General features: G+C 38.7%; 1 protein-coding gene across 7 annotated transcripts in view; it reads left to right on the top strand.

Moving 5' to 3' along the window:
* AHI1 (Abelson helper integration site 1) overlaps positions 1-13,487 on the top strand; it is a 228,815-nt gene extending 215,328 nt beyond the window's left edge. The window contains exons 25-27 of one of the 7 annotated variants that reach the window (XM_088840772.1): positions 5-51; positions 7,213-7,314; positions 12,100-13,487. In XM_088840772.1, the coding sequence (XP_088696898.1) occupies positions 5-51; positions 7,213-7,314; positions 12,100-12,160 (210 nt within the window). In that variant the 3' untranslated portion in view covers positions 12,161-13,487. Of the gene's footprint in view, position 1; positions 52-7,212; positions 7,338-12,099 lie in introns of those variants that run through there. The other 6 variants (XM_088840771.1, XM_055433713.2, XR_016038443.1 and 3 more) reach the window with 6 other exon arrangements.
* Positions 13,488-16,101: the final 2,614 nt, after the last annotated feature.

The following is a 16,101-nucleotide window of genomic DNA, read 5'->3' as shown; positions in this document are numbered from 1 at the left end:
GCAGTCATTCAAGTCCCAGGATTTCAGACTAAACTCAGAGTCTATGGCACAGTAAGCAGCTCTTCCTCCTAAATAATTTGCAGTGATAAATAGTTGGTGTTTCTTTTAAGGACAATTTCTCCATTTCTCTGTTCATAACTCCACACTACAAAAGTTACGAAACACCCGTTTGCAGGCATTAATGTATAAAGGCTAATACCTGGGACATTATCCTTGTATATTTCTTACAAATGCCTTAAGTATTTGAGCAGTTTTTAAAGTGTTTAATTTTTAAAAATCTCTAGGAAGTTTTTGTATTTTTTTGATACTTGCTATTAATACATTACTTAATACATAAATGGAAAATCTCTTTTACTTCAAAAAAATATTGAAAACCTTTGCAAAGTACGTCTCAGTTTTTATCACTGCAGATCATATTGTACCTAATTTGAAGCCGAAACTTCATATTCATACATCACCAGCAAACTGTCATCTGAACGTAACAACCTTGAACAGCTCGGGTATCTGCCATGCCCTCCCATCCCACATCACCATTCGCACATCTGGGTACGTGCTTCCACACACATACACACAGGGAATCCCTACTGAGTGTCCTTCAGGAAAACATTTATTCAGGTTAACCCTGCTATACCCACTCCAGTGGGTATTTCTTGCCTGGGAAATCTCATGGACAGAGGAGCCTGCTGGGCTGTAGTCCGTGGGGTCACACAGAGTCAGATATGACTGAAGCGACTTGGATTCCTCCTGCATTGGCAGGCAGGGTCTTTACCCCCAGCACCGCCTGGGAAGCCCATCTAGGACTATATATCATTATATATCATATATGAAGCCCTGTGTTGCTTCAGAGCACAGTCCCTCATCATCACATTTGAGTCTCCGCATTTCCATGCAGACCCTTGCTCTTACCCCTCCTCTGCATGAGGAGAAACACGACCTGAGAGGTAGGAAGAGGCAGACCCGGTCCCAGAACACAGATCCTCTGTTTCCTAATCTGTGTTCTCCCCATACTTTCACTCTGCCTGTCACATGACACAAACACATGTTCCAGGTCTTTCAGTTTTTTTCTTTTTTATTGTGTCTGCAAGGTATGTTTTCAGTTCCAATCTCTGAATAATTGAAAGTTTACATAATAGTTGATGAGATAATAACTGACTCTGAGGTGTGTATACTCAGTGACAGATCGCACATATGAAAAAATATGCTGGATCAGTACAGACAAAAACTCTGTTTCAACAACCAGAAGTGACCATATTTGAATACATTATGGGAACAGTGCTCTCTTTGAACATGTTTTATAAAATACTTTAGAACTTTTACTTAAGATGTGAATGAAAGATTCTGTCCTCACTCTAATCACTTTGGATACATATCTTCAGATGATGCGAAGATGCCACACAATGCTCTCCAGATGAAAATCCAAAAAAGCCTCAGAAAGCATCCCAGCATGTCAGGGTAGCTAGGCTTCTCTTTTTGAACACAGAGTACTTAACAAGCTTCTGAAAATAAATCTTCATGAGAAGTTCAGTTATGTCTCAGTGCTCAGGTTCATCTAAGGCCTTTGGGCTTTCCCTATACTCATAATTTCTTAGAAGTAAGGATGAATTAAGATACATTTCTCATGATTTCAAAACTGTAGGCGACTTGAAGATGGAAATGCTATAGCCCAGTATGTAACTAAGTCATTTCTTTATTTCTCTAATTTACTTAAATGAGTCCATTGTACCCAAGTAAATGGATAGAAGCTAATTTTTTTTTGTTTCTTTGCACTTTTGCCATTCAGTTCCTAACATGTGCTTATTAGCTGATTGACCAGGCTATGTAAATGAGCCACATAGGACTGCCTCTCACCACTTTCTACTTGAATTTCTTGTCTCATTTATACTTTTAAATTTTTTTTTAAGAAATGTCAGTCACTTCTGTGCAAACAATCTTTACACATTTTAGTTAAAGCTACACTCTTGATACTAAGAAGAAATTGTATAGGTTAATTTTAAGCCTTTTTCTTGAAAGTCTTAAACTTTTACCTTTTGTATCTCATGCGTCTGTGATGTGTTTATCTGCTGCCCAAGTCAGAGTTTTTTATGACGCTTCTACAAATACGTTTTAATTCTTAAATAATATTAGTGTTCCCTAGTTGCTAACATATTTATATTGAGTTTGGGGGTTTCTTTTGTAACATAAAATATTTTTACTTCATTAACAGCTTTGATCAGAGAGAATTTAATTCAGATGATCAGTAATATTAAAGGCCTTTATTTGTCAACACTCATATGTGAACTGAATGAATAAATGAAATCTCTTCTTAATATAACATGGTCATAAGTGTTAACTCTGATTATTCAATCTCTCCACTATATATTTTTCCATCTTTATAATCATCACATTCCAAACTCCTCCAATTTCTTCTTCTTTTCATGAGAAGAAATTAATTCTTACCAAGTGTCAACCATTCTTGAATAAGCATTCTCTAGGCTACTACAAGCTATCGGCTAATTTCCAAAATTTTAAAAAGTTAAATTTTAAAAAAACATTTTTGCCAGTTTTCCCACAACTTATTTGGAGGAGAAATTTTTCAGAAGTCCTTCCACCACTGTTTTTGCTGATGTAACTCTTTCTTCTTCAGATGTTGAGTAGACTTACTAGTAAAGCTATCAGGGCCTGGAGTAGAAGATTTTTAACTACAGGTTCAATGTGTCTAATGCAAGTATGGCCATTAAGGTTATATATTTCTTATATTGTTGTTGTTTAGTTGCTAAGTCATGTCCAACTCTTTGTGGATGCATGGACTACAGCACCCCAGGCTTCCCTGTCTCCTAGAGTTTGTTCAAACTCATGTCCTTTGAGTCAGTGATGCTGGCCAACCATCTCATCTTCTGTTGTCCTCTTCTCCTGCCCTCAGTCTTTCCCAGCATCATGATCTTTTCCAGTGAGTAGGCTCTTCACATCAAGTGGCCAAGGTAGTAGAGCTTCAGCTTCAACACCAGTCCTTCCAATGAATATTCAGGGTTGATTTCCCTTAGGATTGACTGGTTTGATCTCCTTGCAGTCCAAGGGACTCTCAAGAGTCCCAGCACCACAATTCAAACGCATCAATTCTATGGTGCTCATCCTTCTTTATGGTCCAACTCAACTCTTATATCCATACATGACTACAGGAAAAACCATAGCTTTGACTGTATAGACCTTTATTAGCAAAGTGATATCTCTGCTTTTTAATACACTGTCTAGGTTTGTCATAGCTTTTCTTCTAAGAAGCAAACATCTTTTAATTTCATGACTGCAGTCACCATCCACAGTGATTTTGGAGCCCAAGAAGATAAAATCTGTCACTGCTTCCACTTTTTCCCTTTCTATTTGCCATGAAGTGATGGGACTGGATGCCATGATCTTAGTTTTTTGCACGTTGAGTTTTGAGCCAGTTTTTCACTCTCCTCTTTCACCCTCAAGAGACTCTTTAGTTCCTCTTCACTTTCTGTCATTAGAGTGATACCATCTGCATATCTTCTCCCAGCAATCTTGATTCCAGTTTGTGATTCATCCAGCCTGGCAATTCACATGATTGTACTCTGCATACAAATTAAATAAGCAGGGTGACAATATACAGCCTTGATGTACTCCTTTCCCAATTTTGAACCAGTCCATTGTTCCATGTCCAGTTCTAACTGTTGCTTCTTGACCTGCATCCAGGTTTCTCAGGAGACAAGTAAGGTGGTCTAGTATTCCCATCTCTTTTAAGATTTTCCAAAATTTGTTGTGATCCACAGTCAGAAGCTTTAGTCAATGAAGCAAAAGTAGATGTTTATCTGAAATTCCCTTGCTTTCTCTATAATCCAGTGAATGTTGGCAATTTGATTTCTGGCTCCTCTGCCTTTTCTTTTCTTCTTATATAGGCATTGATAATCTGTGTCTTGCACCAAACTTCTCCATTTCATGCAAGTGGTTGAATTTATTGACATATTCATAATATCCCCTTATTATTTTTTTAATATGAATAGAATCTGTAATAATGTTGCCTCTTTAATTCCTGGTGTGATAATTTATTTCTTTACTCTGGTTTCCCCAGTCGGCCTGGCAAATGATTTATGAATTTTTTTGAAAATAACAAGCTTTTTTTCCATTGATTTCTCTTTATTGTTTATCTATTTTCTGTTTCACTGATTTGCACTCTGATCTTTATTTCTGATAATTTTGCGTTTAAGTTGTGCTTCTTTTTAGCTAGATTTGTTAGGTGGAACTTGGACAGTGTTTAGTCTTGAACTGTTTATTCCTCACCACTGATAAAAATCCCTTTTAGATATGCTACCTCATGCTTTCTGAGTTGTGAGGTTTTCCATCCTGGCTGATGGAAGTAGGTCCTGTCCCTGGCCTCAGGACATGTCCTCAGATGTATACGTTCACCTATACTCTGCTGAATATTCATGGGGGACCCTTGCAAGTCTTCACTTTCTCCCACTCTCTCCTCTCTGGCAGTCTGTGAACTCAAGCCTTCCTGGTCTCCTCAGACTCCTAGCCCTCACTCAGGGAGTCCGCCACATTCCACACCATTTTCATCTCCCTGTGCTGTACCCTGGAAACTCTCAAGGCAGTAAGCTAGGCGATCAGAGGGCTGATCTCATTTATTATCCATTTCTTGATTATCACTTTCTTTTGTTGCCTGTGGTTCAATGTCTTGAAAATGGTTTCATATGTTTTATCCAATATTTGTGGTTGTTTTCGGTGAGCAGCTTACTTGGTCCATGTTACTCCATCTTGGAGGCAAGCAGGAGTCCAAATGTTGTATTTTTCAGGGCAGCTCGCTGTTAGATTGTATGTACATTATAAGGAAAAAAAGGTGGAAAGGATCACTCAGTCTGATTTTTCTGCAGTGGTCAGGAAAAGCCAAAGATATAAGAGCATTTAAGTTTTAAAAACCGTGTAGAGGCAAGGTGAACAAAAAAGAAAAAAAAATCAGAAGAGGTGCAGAAGCTAAGGCACAATTGCATGGAGGTGCCTGGAATACCCGGAAGCCAGCAGGGTACCCTATGACTGGAACAAAGTGGGGTCGGGAAATGCACAGAGCAACAATATTTAAAAAAATGTTTTAAACAATTTTTAAAATAATATTTAAAAAACAGAAAAACAACTGCTAGCAAGATACAGTCCAGGTCCACTGTGTTTCACAAAAATGTATGTGTCATATTTCTTTTGAATCTCTGGACCACAGCTCCACTTCTTCCAGGGCTCCCCTCCCCTGGTACTGGGGTAGTGGTTGCCTCCCTGAGATGAGTCATCCACTCTCCAGTTTACCGAGCCCTGTTGTGTCATTCCTGGGCTGCTTCCCTCATTCTCCTTATCACCCTGGCATCACAGACATTTCAGTTTTTTCTATGATGCTAGAGTGTAGGTTCCCTGAAGATAGTAAGCTGTCAGTGCTTTTGGGTCAGAGCTCCACCTTTCCTTTCTGTCTTCTCGTTTTCCTACTTTCTAAATGTGCTCTATTTGTTCTTTCATCTTTGTGACTTCTCATCTTTTCCTTCTCAGTCTTCTGACTTCACTTCATTTACTTATGTGTGTGCTCAGTCGTGTCTGACTCTTTGTGACCCCAAGGATCATAGCCCACTAGGTTCGTCTGTCCATGGAATTTTCCAGGCAAGAGTACTGGAGTGGTCACTATGCCCTCCTCCAGGGGGTCTTCCTGACCCAGGGGTCAAACCCACATCCTCCTGCATTGGCAGGTGGATTCTTTACCACTGTGCCTCCCAAGAAGCCCTTTACTTACACGTCTCCCTATAGATTTCTCTGGCTGCTGTAACAGTACCAGAGACTTGGTGGCTTTAACAATGAAGATGTATTTTCTCATAGTTCTGAAGGCTGGGAATTCAAGATCAAGGTTCCAACAGGGCTGAGTGCTGGTGAGTCCTCTCTTCCTGGCTTGCAGGAGGCCACCTTTCCTCTGTGTGTGTGTGTGGAGAGAAAGAGCTCTCTGGTGTCTCTTCCTCTGTTTATAAGGACACCATCCTGTGGCTTAGGGCCTCACCCTTATGACCTCTTATAACTCTAATTACTTCTTTAAAGGCCCGACCTCCTTTGTAAGATGTATTAACTTTGGGGGCTTCAACCTGAAGACACAATTCAGTCCACAGCAGTCACTGTTCAATCCTCTTCATTGCCTCATTTTGAAATTCTCGTACCATTTTTTGGGCTCTGTCATGATATCTTCCCTGATAGCTCAATTGGTAAAGAATCTGCCTGCAATGCATCTGGTTCGATCCCTGGGTTGGGAATATCCCCTGGAGAAGGGAAAGTCTGCCCACTCCAGTATTCTAGCCTGGAGAATTCCATGGACTACATCCCATGGGGCTGCAAAGAGTCAGACACGACTAAGTGACTTTCACCTTCACTTTCTTTCACGATGTCAACCACCATTCCTGGACATCCTAGAGAGGAGACACTGCCTTCCATTCTTTGAATTTCCCTTTTTTCATGATTTCTGTATTTTCTTTTCTCTAACATAATTTACATTACTATATATACATCCATAGGGCTTCCCTGGTGGCTCAGACAGTAAAGCATCTGCCTGCAGTGCAGGAGACCCGGGTTCGATCCCTGAGTTGGGAAGATCCCCTGGAGAAGGAAATGGCAACCTACTCCAGTACTCTTGCCTGGAAGATTCCATGGACTGAGGAGCCTGGTAGGCTACAGTCCGTGGGATCGCAAAAAGAGTCGGACACAACTGAGCGACTTCACTTATATACATCCATAAAATATTCGCCTTCTATGTTACTGTTAATACGAAACCATTTGAAACACTGCATTCCCATCTCACAGGTTGGGATATCACTGTTTTCTTTACGTAAACTTCTTCATCCCTTCTTTGTCACTAAGGGATCTCCTGCACTTTTACACACACACACAATTTCATAAATTTTCTGGCTTTTCCAAGGCAGCTAATATTTTTCTGAGAGAAGTAGGTTTTATTTTTGTCCCTTCATACAGTAGAAAAAGGAGCCCAACCAGCTAAGGTTTGTAATCTCTACATTATTTTCAGCAACTCCCTGCTTCCCAGACACATATATAACCACTCATGTGTTCTGCTGAATATTTTTCTCTCAGATCCTCCCATTTATCTACCCTTTTTATTCCCACTGCCACTTTGTTGAATCAGAGCCCCGTTTGAGCTGTTTGCAGAAGCTTTCTCACTAGCTCCTTGTCTCCACTCTTCCCCTCCTGCAGTTCTGAGGGGGCAGAGAACAGAGCCAGGAGGACCGAGGACATGTCATGGACACACAGGGGAAGAAGACAGAGCAAACCAGCCGGAACGCCACCCTCATCGAGGTGAGAGGAAATCGGGAGAGAGTCACGTCACGGAGTCCACAGGAAGGTTTAGGAAAGGCATAGTCAACAAGGACACATGTCAGAGCAGAAGCAAACAGGGACTGAAAAATGCCTTTGGGTTTGGCAGCCAAGAGGCTGTGGCCTGGGAGAGGAAGGTTTTGAATGAGAATCCTGGAACGTGAGTCAGATTGTCTCCAGCCCATGGGGAGAAGACCTGTCAGAAGAGGCCACTTCTCCCAAACGTTGGACTTGAAAGAAAAGGCTGAGCAGTAGCTAGTAGGAAACACAGGATATAGAGAAAATCTTTATATCGGAGGGAATTACAAGAATATTTATAAACCCAGAGCCAAGAGACCCTTGAGATGAGCCGGTCAACGTATAGGATAAGGGGAATAGCTAAAGAGGAGAATTTGAGACAAGAAGGCAGAACTAGTTTTTCCACTGAGAGAGGCAAGTGGGACAAAATGATGATGTTTTCTGGTGAGAGAGGAAGAAGGACAGGAAAGGACCTTCTAAAGAAGGTGACCTCTCTTTTCTCTATTAGTGGAAGAGAAATTTGGCTACTAAAAGTGAAATGTTAAGCTCTATCACATTACTTTTCTCATCATACAGAAAGCTTATAAATCAATAATTGTAGGATCATTGAGTGTTAAGGAATGACTTTTTATTATTGATATCAGAATTAGAAAACATATTTTGAAACAGGTTTTTAGATCTAAATAACAAAACCTTTAAAATCATTTATGTCAAAGAGAAAAAATGCATAAGCAGAAGCTGTAAACAACCAGTGATCTGGGATCAGGAAGAATTTCACAAAATATATGACAAAGGGTTAATATCCTCAGCATATAAAACTGTAAAAAATCAACAGGGAAAAGATTATCAACAGGAGAACTGACCCATAGGATACATAGAACATTCTTAAAGGGAGATATATTTCACTGATATATATATATCAGTGAAAATCTGAAATATGTCCAGTTCCAGTGATCAAAGTAATAGAAAGTAAATCAGTAAATGAGATGGTATTTTTCCTTCAATGAAATGGCAGCAAGCTTCAGACTTACACAGCCTTGTGTTGATGAGAGTGTGGGGAAGCGGGTTTTCTCATATACTGCTGGTAATAGTATTAAAATAATCCTTTGTAAGGTATACTTTTTTCTTAAATTTTCAAATCGTTCATATATTTTGACCTGACAGTTCTACCTCCAGGAATTTACTGTAGGAAAGTATTTAAGTTTATATGTATAGATTTAATTAAAAGGCTACTCCTTCAAGTTTTCAAAATGGAAGGGAAAAAAATCAATTTCTATGAATAAAGGGTTGGTTATGAAATAGAACACCATGTTAATATTACAGTAGTAAGAATATTATAGAAGTATTTTCATAGACATGGATTGATAAATTTGTAAGTTAAAAATGAAAGATGATAAATTGTAAGTTAAAAATGATTGTAAAATAATTTTTATATAACATACATAAAATATGGAACAATATATGTCAACAAATGTGAGTAGTTATCTCTAAATGATGGAACTGTAGTGATTTTTTATCCTTCATCTTACTGTGTATATTTTCTGATTTTTCTACTCAGCATATTTTGTTATATATACTACTTGATCATTTCTTTTGAAACAAAAATAATTTCAGAAATTTTCTAATACAGCCCTTTCTTTCCACATTTAAAGAAATTAAGGTCTCAGATCTAGAGTTTAAAAGTGCCTGAACTAGGAGTCGATCTTCTGGCTCTGAGTTCAGAGTTATTTCTGATACACAATGCTTTGTCTTTTAACTCTGATTAAATGGTAATATTGGGTTGGCAAAAAAGTCTATTTGGGTTTAACCCAGTACTCCAAGGCAGGGACTATAATATGCTCACATTTTCTCCCCCCAGTAATTCTCCTGGTGTCGAGCCACACAGCAAACCTTTGGGGAATACTCACTGGATTGAGTTTCTTGTGGAATAGGGTGCAGTATTTTTATGAATCTTATTTTTCATAACATACACACAAACACTGACCTGGTTTCATATTCATTTTTAAAACCCTGCCATGAAATCTCCCTGTCTCTTTTCATATGATTTGCCTTTTTTTTTTTAAATTTTTTTTAATTTTTTATTGGAAGCTAATTATTTTACAATATTATATTGGTTGGTTTTGCCATACACTGACATGAATCTGCCCCGGGTGTACATGAGTTCCCCCTCCTGAACCTCCCTCCCACCTCCCTCCTCCCGTTATCCTCCCTCTGGGTCATCCCCGCACACCAGCCCCGAGCATCCTGTAACATGCACTGACCCTGAACTGGCGATTCGTTTCACATATGATAATATACATGTTTCAGTGCCATTCTCCCAAATCATCCCAAAGGCCCTCACTTTGTCGCTATCCCTTCTCTGTTACGTTATGGGGTTCCTTTATGAGGAGATACGCAGAGAAAGCCCGGGTTCGCGTTCACTCCCATGTCTTGGTGAGATGACATCTGCTCCCTCGGCAGCAGGCCTCCACCGCCTTCCAGTCGCTCCCTGTGCTGTCGGCAGCCCCATCACGCTGCTGAGGCCCCCTTGCTGGTGCCCTGTTGCTTGTCCAGGGTGTGCAGCTGGCTATCTCTTCTCCCTTTCCTTTTATTCTGTCCCCTTGCTCCGTTTCACAGTCTTTGACATTCTGTGTTCCGTGTTCCTCCCTCCTCTTAATCTGAGTCATTTCCCATAAATGCGCTGTCTTCACTGCCTGCTTTAGCCTATTCTAGTTCAGTTTCTCCTCAGGTTCCATCCGCTGAGGGTCTTCCTGGCTCCTCTGTTTATTTCTCACCGTGCAGTCTTGTCCCATCTTCTGCAGCATCCAGCTTACTCATTTCCAGCCGTTCTCCTCTCCACTTCCCTTTTCTGTTTTCCTTCCTCGCTTTTGTCCTGCCAGTATCATAAACTCCTCCTCTCACTCTGTTTTGCCTCGTTACCCCTCTGAGAGCCTTTACCTCTCTCACTGTTCCTTACAGATGCTTATAGGGTCTCTGGGTGACTTGTGCTCAGCATCCATTTGAGCCTCTTTCCCCTTTTTATCAGACCCTAATCTGAGGCAAGCCTTACATACTGTATCCGTATACCCACCAGGACAGAATGATACCCTTTTTCGCCCCTGGTGAGATTGTACCTTGGCACACCATACCTGCACCATTTCAAACTCTACCTCAGTTGCATTCATGAGCATGTTCACTGGAAACATTTCAGGGCTTCTATTCAGTTCAGTTCAGTCGCTCAGTCGTGTCCGACTCTCCGCGACCCCATGAATCACAGCACGCCAGGCCTCCCTGTCCATCACCAACTCCCGGAGTTCACTCAAACCCATGTCCACAGAGTCAGTGATGCCATCCAGCCATCTCATTCTCGGTTGTCCCCTTCTCCTCCCGCCCCCAACCTTTCCCAGCATCAGAGCCTTTTCCAGTGAGTCAAGAAACTGTACATGGAACAACCGACTGGTTCCAAATAGGAAAAGGGCTTCTATACATAGTGCTAATTTAGCAAATTTAAAATCAAGAAACAAGGACTGACAAAGAATTTTTCCCCCTCGTGTAAATATTTTTCACATGAAAGGATAGTAGAGCCATTTATTTAAGATTGGGCCATAAACTATAATGGAAAAGAATATGAAAAATTATATATATATTTATGTATAACTGAACCACTTTACTGTACAGCAGAAATTAACACAACATAGTAAATCAACTATGTTTCAATAAAATAAATTTAAAAAAATAAAAAATTGGGCCTGACCTTAAAGGCACAGATGTTCCCTAACCCTTCTGGTTAGGGTTCGGCAATGGTTATTAGCGCCTCCTTTTTTCCAGCATAATGCTCTAGCCTCTGCTTTTCTCAGGAGTGATCAATGGGATTGACCACACCTAAGCAGTTGGCCATCATTCTTAGATTGAAGTTTGTTTCCTGAGAGCAACCAAATGTTTAAGCCATTTCTACTTAGAGGGAAGACAAAACAATTTTGTGTAAGCCCAGATATTCATCACTGATACATGAACAATTGCATTAAAAAATTTCATGTTCAGTCCCTCGTTTATCACCCTCTAATCGTGGTATACTTACCACATGGCCTCTAAAGAAGCAACTTCTTGTTTCATCTGCCCATTGGTTCTTGATTTTTATTAATAGTATAATTTGTTTTAGTTCAAAGCTGCATGTAGATATATAGTTAACCATCTCTATCTCGCTCAGTCAAAAATGACACATGCCATTTTGGGGATTTATTGGAAAAACTATATTGTTAACCCACTTCTGAAAGTAGACACAGTCATAGACTAAATGAAAGAATACTGTTTAATAAAATGGCCTATATGTTTTCCAGTCACTAACCCTGAAGCAGCATCCTTGACAGTTTTTTTCCAGTGAGTGAAGAATTTCATAAACTCTGATTGCCTGCGCTTCATTTTGGAAGTTACCCAGGGTTTGCAATGCTTATTGTATATATTTGAGAAATGTATTTCTTTCTTGCTTAAATTAACTGATCAGTGCTGGAGCAGGCCTTAAGCAACTGCTGATGATACTAAAAGACTTTCACAGTTTGTTCAAGAGGCAAGCTAGAATTTAATTCTAAAAGTTAAACTAGGAGTCTGTTCAAGATGACAAATCAGCATTTTGGTCTTCTGGTTGTGTGTGTGTGTGTGTGTTTGTGTGTGTTGCACACTTCATTACCCGTGCTGTTGCCTGGGCATGCCAAGATTACTGTAGTCAGAAGACATTAAGTTCATTTAGTACATTGTGTATCATTTTTCTCCTAGTAAAGAGTTGAAGAATGAAGAGGGAAAGAACCAAATATATAGAAAGGAAATGACAAATTAAACCAAATGGAATTTCTCTTCAGAGTTTAGAAATTTCAGATGGCCAGGAAGAAAGGATCTACTACGTTTTATCCCTATGAAAGAATCTAGAAAAATCAGAAGCAAGGTATGGGTGGAAAAATAAATGTGGCCTTTTGAGCTTGTTACAAACCATTGTGTTTGTTGTTGATCAAAATATTGGCACTTGTGTTTATTAGTAATTGCATCAAAATTGCATTACCATTGTTGGAAAATCAATAAAGAAGAACTATAATTGCTACTCAACAAGTACGAAGAAAAAGTGTTGGTATTGCTAGAATGTCTGTTAAGTAATCATTTAATATTATTATATCTGTAATGTGGTTATATGAGCGATGTTACGCTCAGAATTGAAATATATGCTGTTGAAACTTAACTTTATTTAAAATAAAGATAAGCAGCTTCAGGATTTTGTGTATTCAAAATGTTCCAAATAAGAAAGGCATTAAAGGTAACAAATGTGTTTGTTTTGAATGAATTGTATGTATAACTTGATACACATAAACTAAAAGTGACTTTTGGTTAGACTGGCAATAGTTTCCAAATATTTTTTTACTTTTTAAAAAAGGCATTTCATGTTGAAGCATGTAAGTGATTTGTAGACTTAAATTGTTTTAATATTTATTTTAGTGTTAACACTTGTTTTTAAATTTTTACATTGCATTATTTATTTCTTTAGTTCCAAAGTAACTGTGTCATATTTGACTATGTATTTTGAAGTGTGAGGTTATAAAATAGGAAATTTCATCTCTTTGTTTTTTACTTGGCTCTTTTTTTTCAACTGTGTGACTGTAAGTCTGTCAATAAATATTTAACCTCAAGAAGGTCAAGACTAATATAAAATTAGAAAACTTATTTACCGAATTAGACAACTGATTCCATTAATATAAGTAGTGAGAAAAACAGTGTTGGGCACTGAGGTGTAAATTTTGCCCAGATGTATACCCAATGCGAAAAATCTTCTAGTAAAAATATATTTGACTCTTCCCCTGCACTTGTTGTAGAAGTATGAAAATTGCTAAACATGCCCCCACTGTGTTGAACTTGGGGCTGGGGGGTCACTGGTGAAGTGATGAGTGGCAGTGGTAACTGCTCGGGCCCTTGGCAATAAGCGCAGAAGTGTGTTCTGATAGCACCAAGCTTCCCTGTTCTGGATGCATGTGTCTCTGCTTCAGGTACAGCTGGACCCAGGCAGCCTGAGTCACCCTTGCACCAGCCTGTTTTTTCTGTCTTGTGAATGTACTTGATAATTAAAAAATAAAAACATGTGGCTCTCTGGAGTTGCAGCTCATAGTTTTGAGATATGTGTTGGTTCTCTGATTTGGGCTTTAATTACAAAGAATTTCAACAAGTTGCAAAACGATTCTAAAACAAGATGATAATAAAATAATATGTCAGAGGACCTAACATTTGCTGAGATCCCAACGTTCATATGAAAACTAAAAGATTATTTTTATATTGCAGTGTCTGAAGACAAACTAACAGTTATGACAAACACCAGGAAAAGTTGTTTCTGCTCAAAGCCCATTTCTTTTCTTTTCTGTCCTGTTGACAAGACTTGGGTTATCCATGAATACATAACAAAAAGTCTTCACTACCCTTGTTAACGTGAGACAGAGTAGGGTGGGGGAGATAATAAAAGTGCCCTCCAAGTAATAAGTCCAGATTATAATTAAGCAGAAAAATCAGACATAGGAATCCATTTGAAGGGCTTTCCTGGTGGCTCAGTGGTAAAAAGTCCACCTGCCAATGCTGGAGACACGGGTTTGATCCCTGATCTGGGAAGATCCCACATGCCACAGAGCAACTAAGCCCATAACCACAGCTACTGAGCCTGCTCTCTAGAGCCTGGGAGCCACAACTACTGAAGCCCACATGCTTTAGAGCCCGTGCGGGCCTCTCGAAGCCACCGCAACGAGAAGCCCTTACACTGCAACTAGAGGGTAGTGCCTGCTTACCACAACCTGAGAAAAGCCCACACAGCAGTGAAAAACCAGCACAACCAGAAATAAAAAACATTTATTAAAAAAGAATCCATTTGAAGATTATAACACTATATGCTTACTTAGTAATAAATTAGTTTTATTTTTATTCTAAAATTACTGAATTTTATCCCATTTTATAGTCTCTTTTCTCCAAATAAGTAACAATTTGACACTATCTTTTCTAGATATAAATAATGTCATTCTTCACATTTATTTTCCAATTACTCATCCCACTATATGTTGAAGATTCAAGTTTCTTCAGTACCAAAATTATACAATGTAGGATTTGTAAAACTAGAATAAAAAGCAAGTTTTATAAAGATTTAAAACATGAAATATTTTATACTATGAATGCAAATTCATGTTTTAAATGCACCTTTTAAATATGAAATTAGTGTTTTTAAATGGCAAACAATTTTTACTTTTGAAACCTTGTGTAAGGTTTCTTTCCAAAATAAATGAATACTTGTCCTTAATTTTATTTCTGTTATAGAAATGTTTTATCAAAGAAAGATATTTTTCTCTTTAGGAAGTTCAGCAAGACTATCTGGGAAATTTACCATTTTGTAAGTATATATGACATGTTATTTTAGTCATATATTTAAATGACAAATACTGTTCAGAGGGTTAGAAAGTTCTAGAAACTATAATAAAAAGTCATGACCTTACACTTTTATACATTATTTCAATGATTTCCATCTGAGATCCATATCTGTTAAGTAAATTATGGGAACATTTTTCACCAGTCCAACTTTTTAAAGCTTGTATTTACTGATTTCTGCCTCGTTGAACTTAACTAAAGAAGAGAGTCCCCAGATCTGCACTTCATGTACGTGACCTCATTTACTCTTCACTTTAAACCTAAGAGGAAGATAAAATCTTCCATGCTGCAGATAAGGAAACCAGGGCTTTGAAGGTTGAGTAACTTGTCCAAGTGCACACGGTCAGTAAATGCTCACTGTCCTTGGAGGTTTGTCAGACTCCACTGGGAGGTCTTGAAGGGCCCCACCCACCTCAGGTGCTGGGTAAAGTAAGGCAGTCACACCTAGAGTCTGTCTCCAGCCCACGCAAGATTAAGGAAGCAACCTGATGCACCTACAACCACACTCGGGGACTAGAAACATCTCCTGTGTCTTTCATGCAGCAGTGACCTACATAAAGTGAAATAGCATCTTTGAGTAAAATTAAGAGAAAAAAAAAAAAAAGCCCTGATAATGTCTTTATCCCATAACTGTTTTGCAAGATCTTTACTCTGTTCTATAATTCTTACTTTTTTCTAAGAAATCAATTCTATGGAATCAAACTTATACATGTACAGTAACATATTATTCAAGAAAACAGAAAAGGCGCCATCCCAGTCACATAAGAGAAAATAAAAACATCAAGAGTCACGTCAATCAAAAGGCTCTGTTGAGTGGCAAACTCAGTCTATGGATGGACCCAATTATCTGCAGGAGAATTGGATGTCAGCATCATTTAGGGTTAACAATGGACCTACTAGGCAAAAGGAGACAGCTACTCTCTTCAGAGACCCGGAAAGCGAACTTGGTAATGAGGTACTGCATTCATCATATCTTTCTGCTCTAGTTATTAAAATGAATAGGAAATACTTTTAAGTTAAGGCGGGAACTGGATAACATAAAAACATCTGTTTTGTAAACACAAAGAATGCTTTTTTCTAATGATCCTCTTCAAATCTACATCAGGCATATGTTGTGAGCCCCTCTTTTCAAAAGTTGCTCTTCTAACACCTCAAATTCATTCTGATTATGGATGGGTTATTTTGATGGTATCAGAACAGGGAGGATAAAGCTGCTAAGAATGTACAATTTTACTCTCTACTCACAATCTAAAGGGGGTTCAGAAGTAAGTACATATATAAGAACCATGCATAACACATGTTCTCCCTCTATTACAAAATGGTCCAATTTTATATACT

This window comes from Moschus berezovskii, chromosome 10 (genome assembly GCF_049115385.1).
Source record: "Moschus berezovskii isolate FMDL1 chromosome 10, NW_MosBer_1.0, whole genome shotgun sequence".
NCBI lineage: Eukaryota > Metazoa > Chordata > Mammalia > Artiodactyla > Moschidae > Moschus > Moschus berezovskii.
The sequence above is the reverse complement of the archived record's forward strand: the minus strand, read 5'-3'. Positions and strand labels throughout refer to the sequence as shown.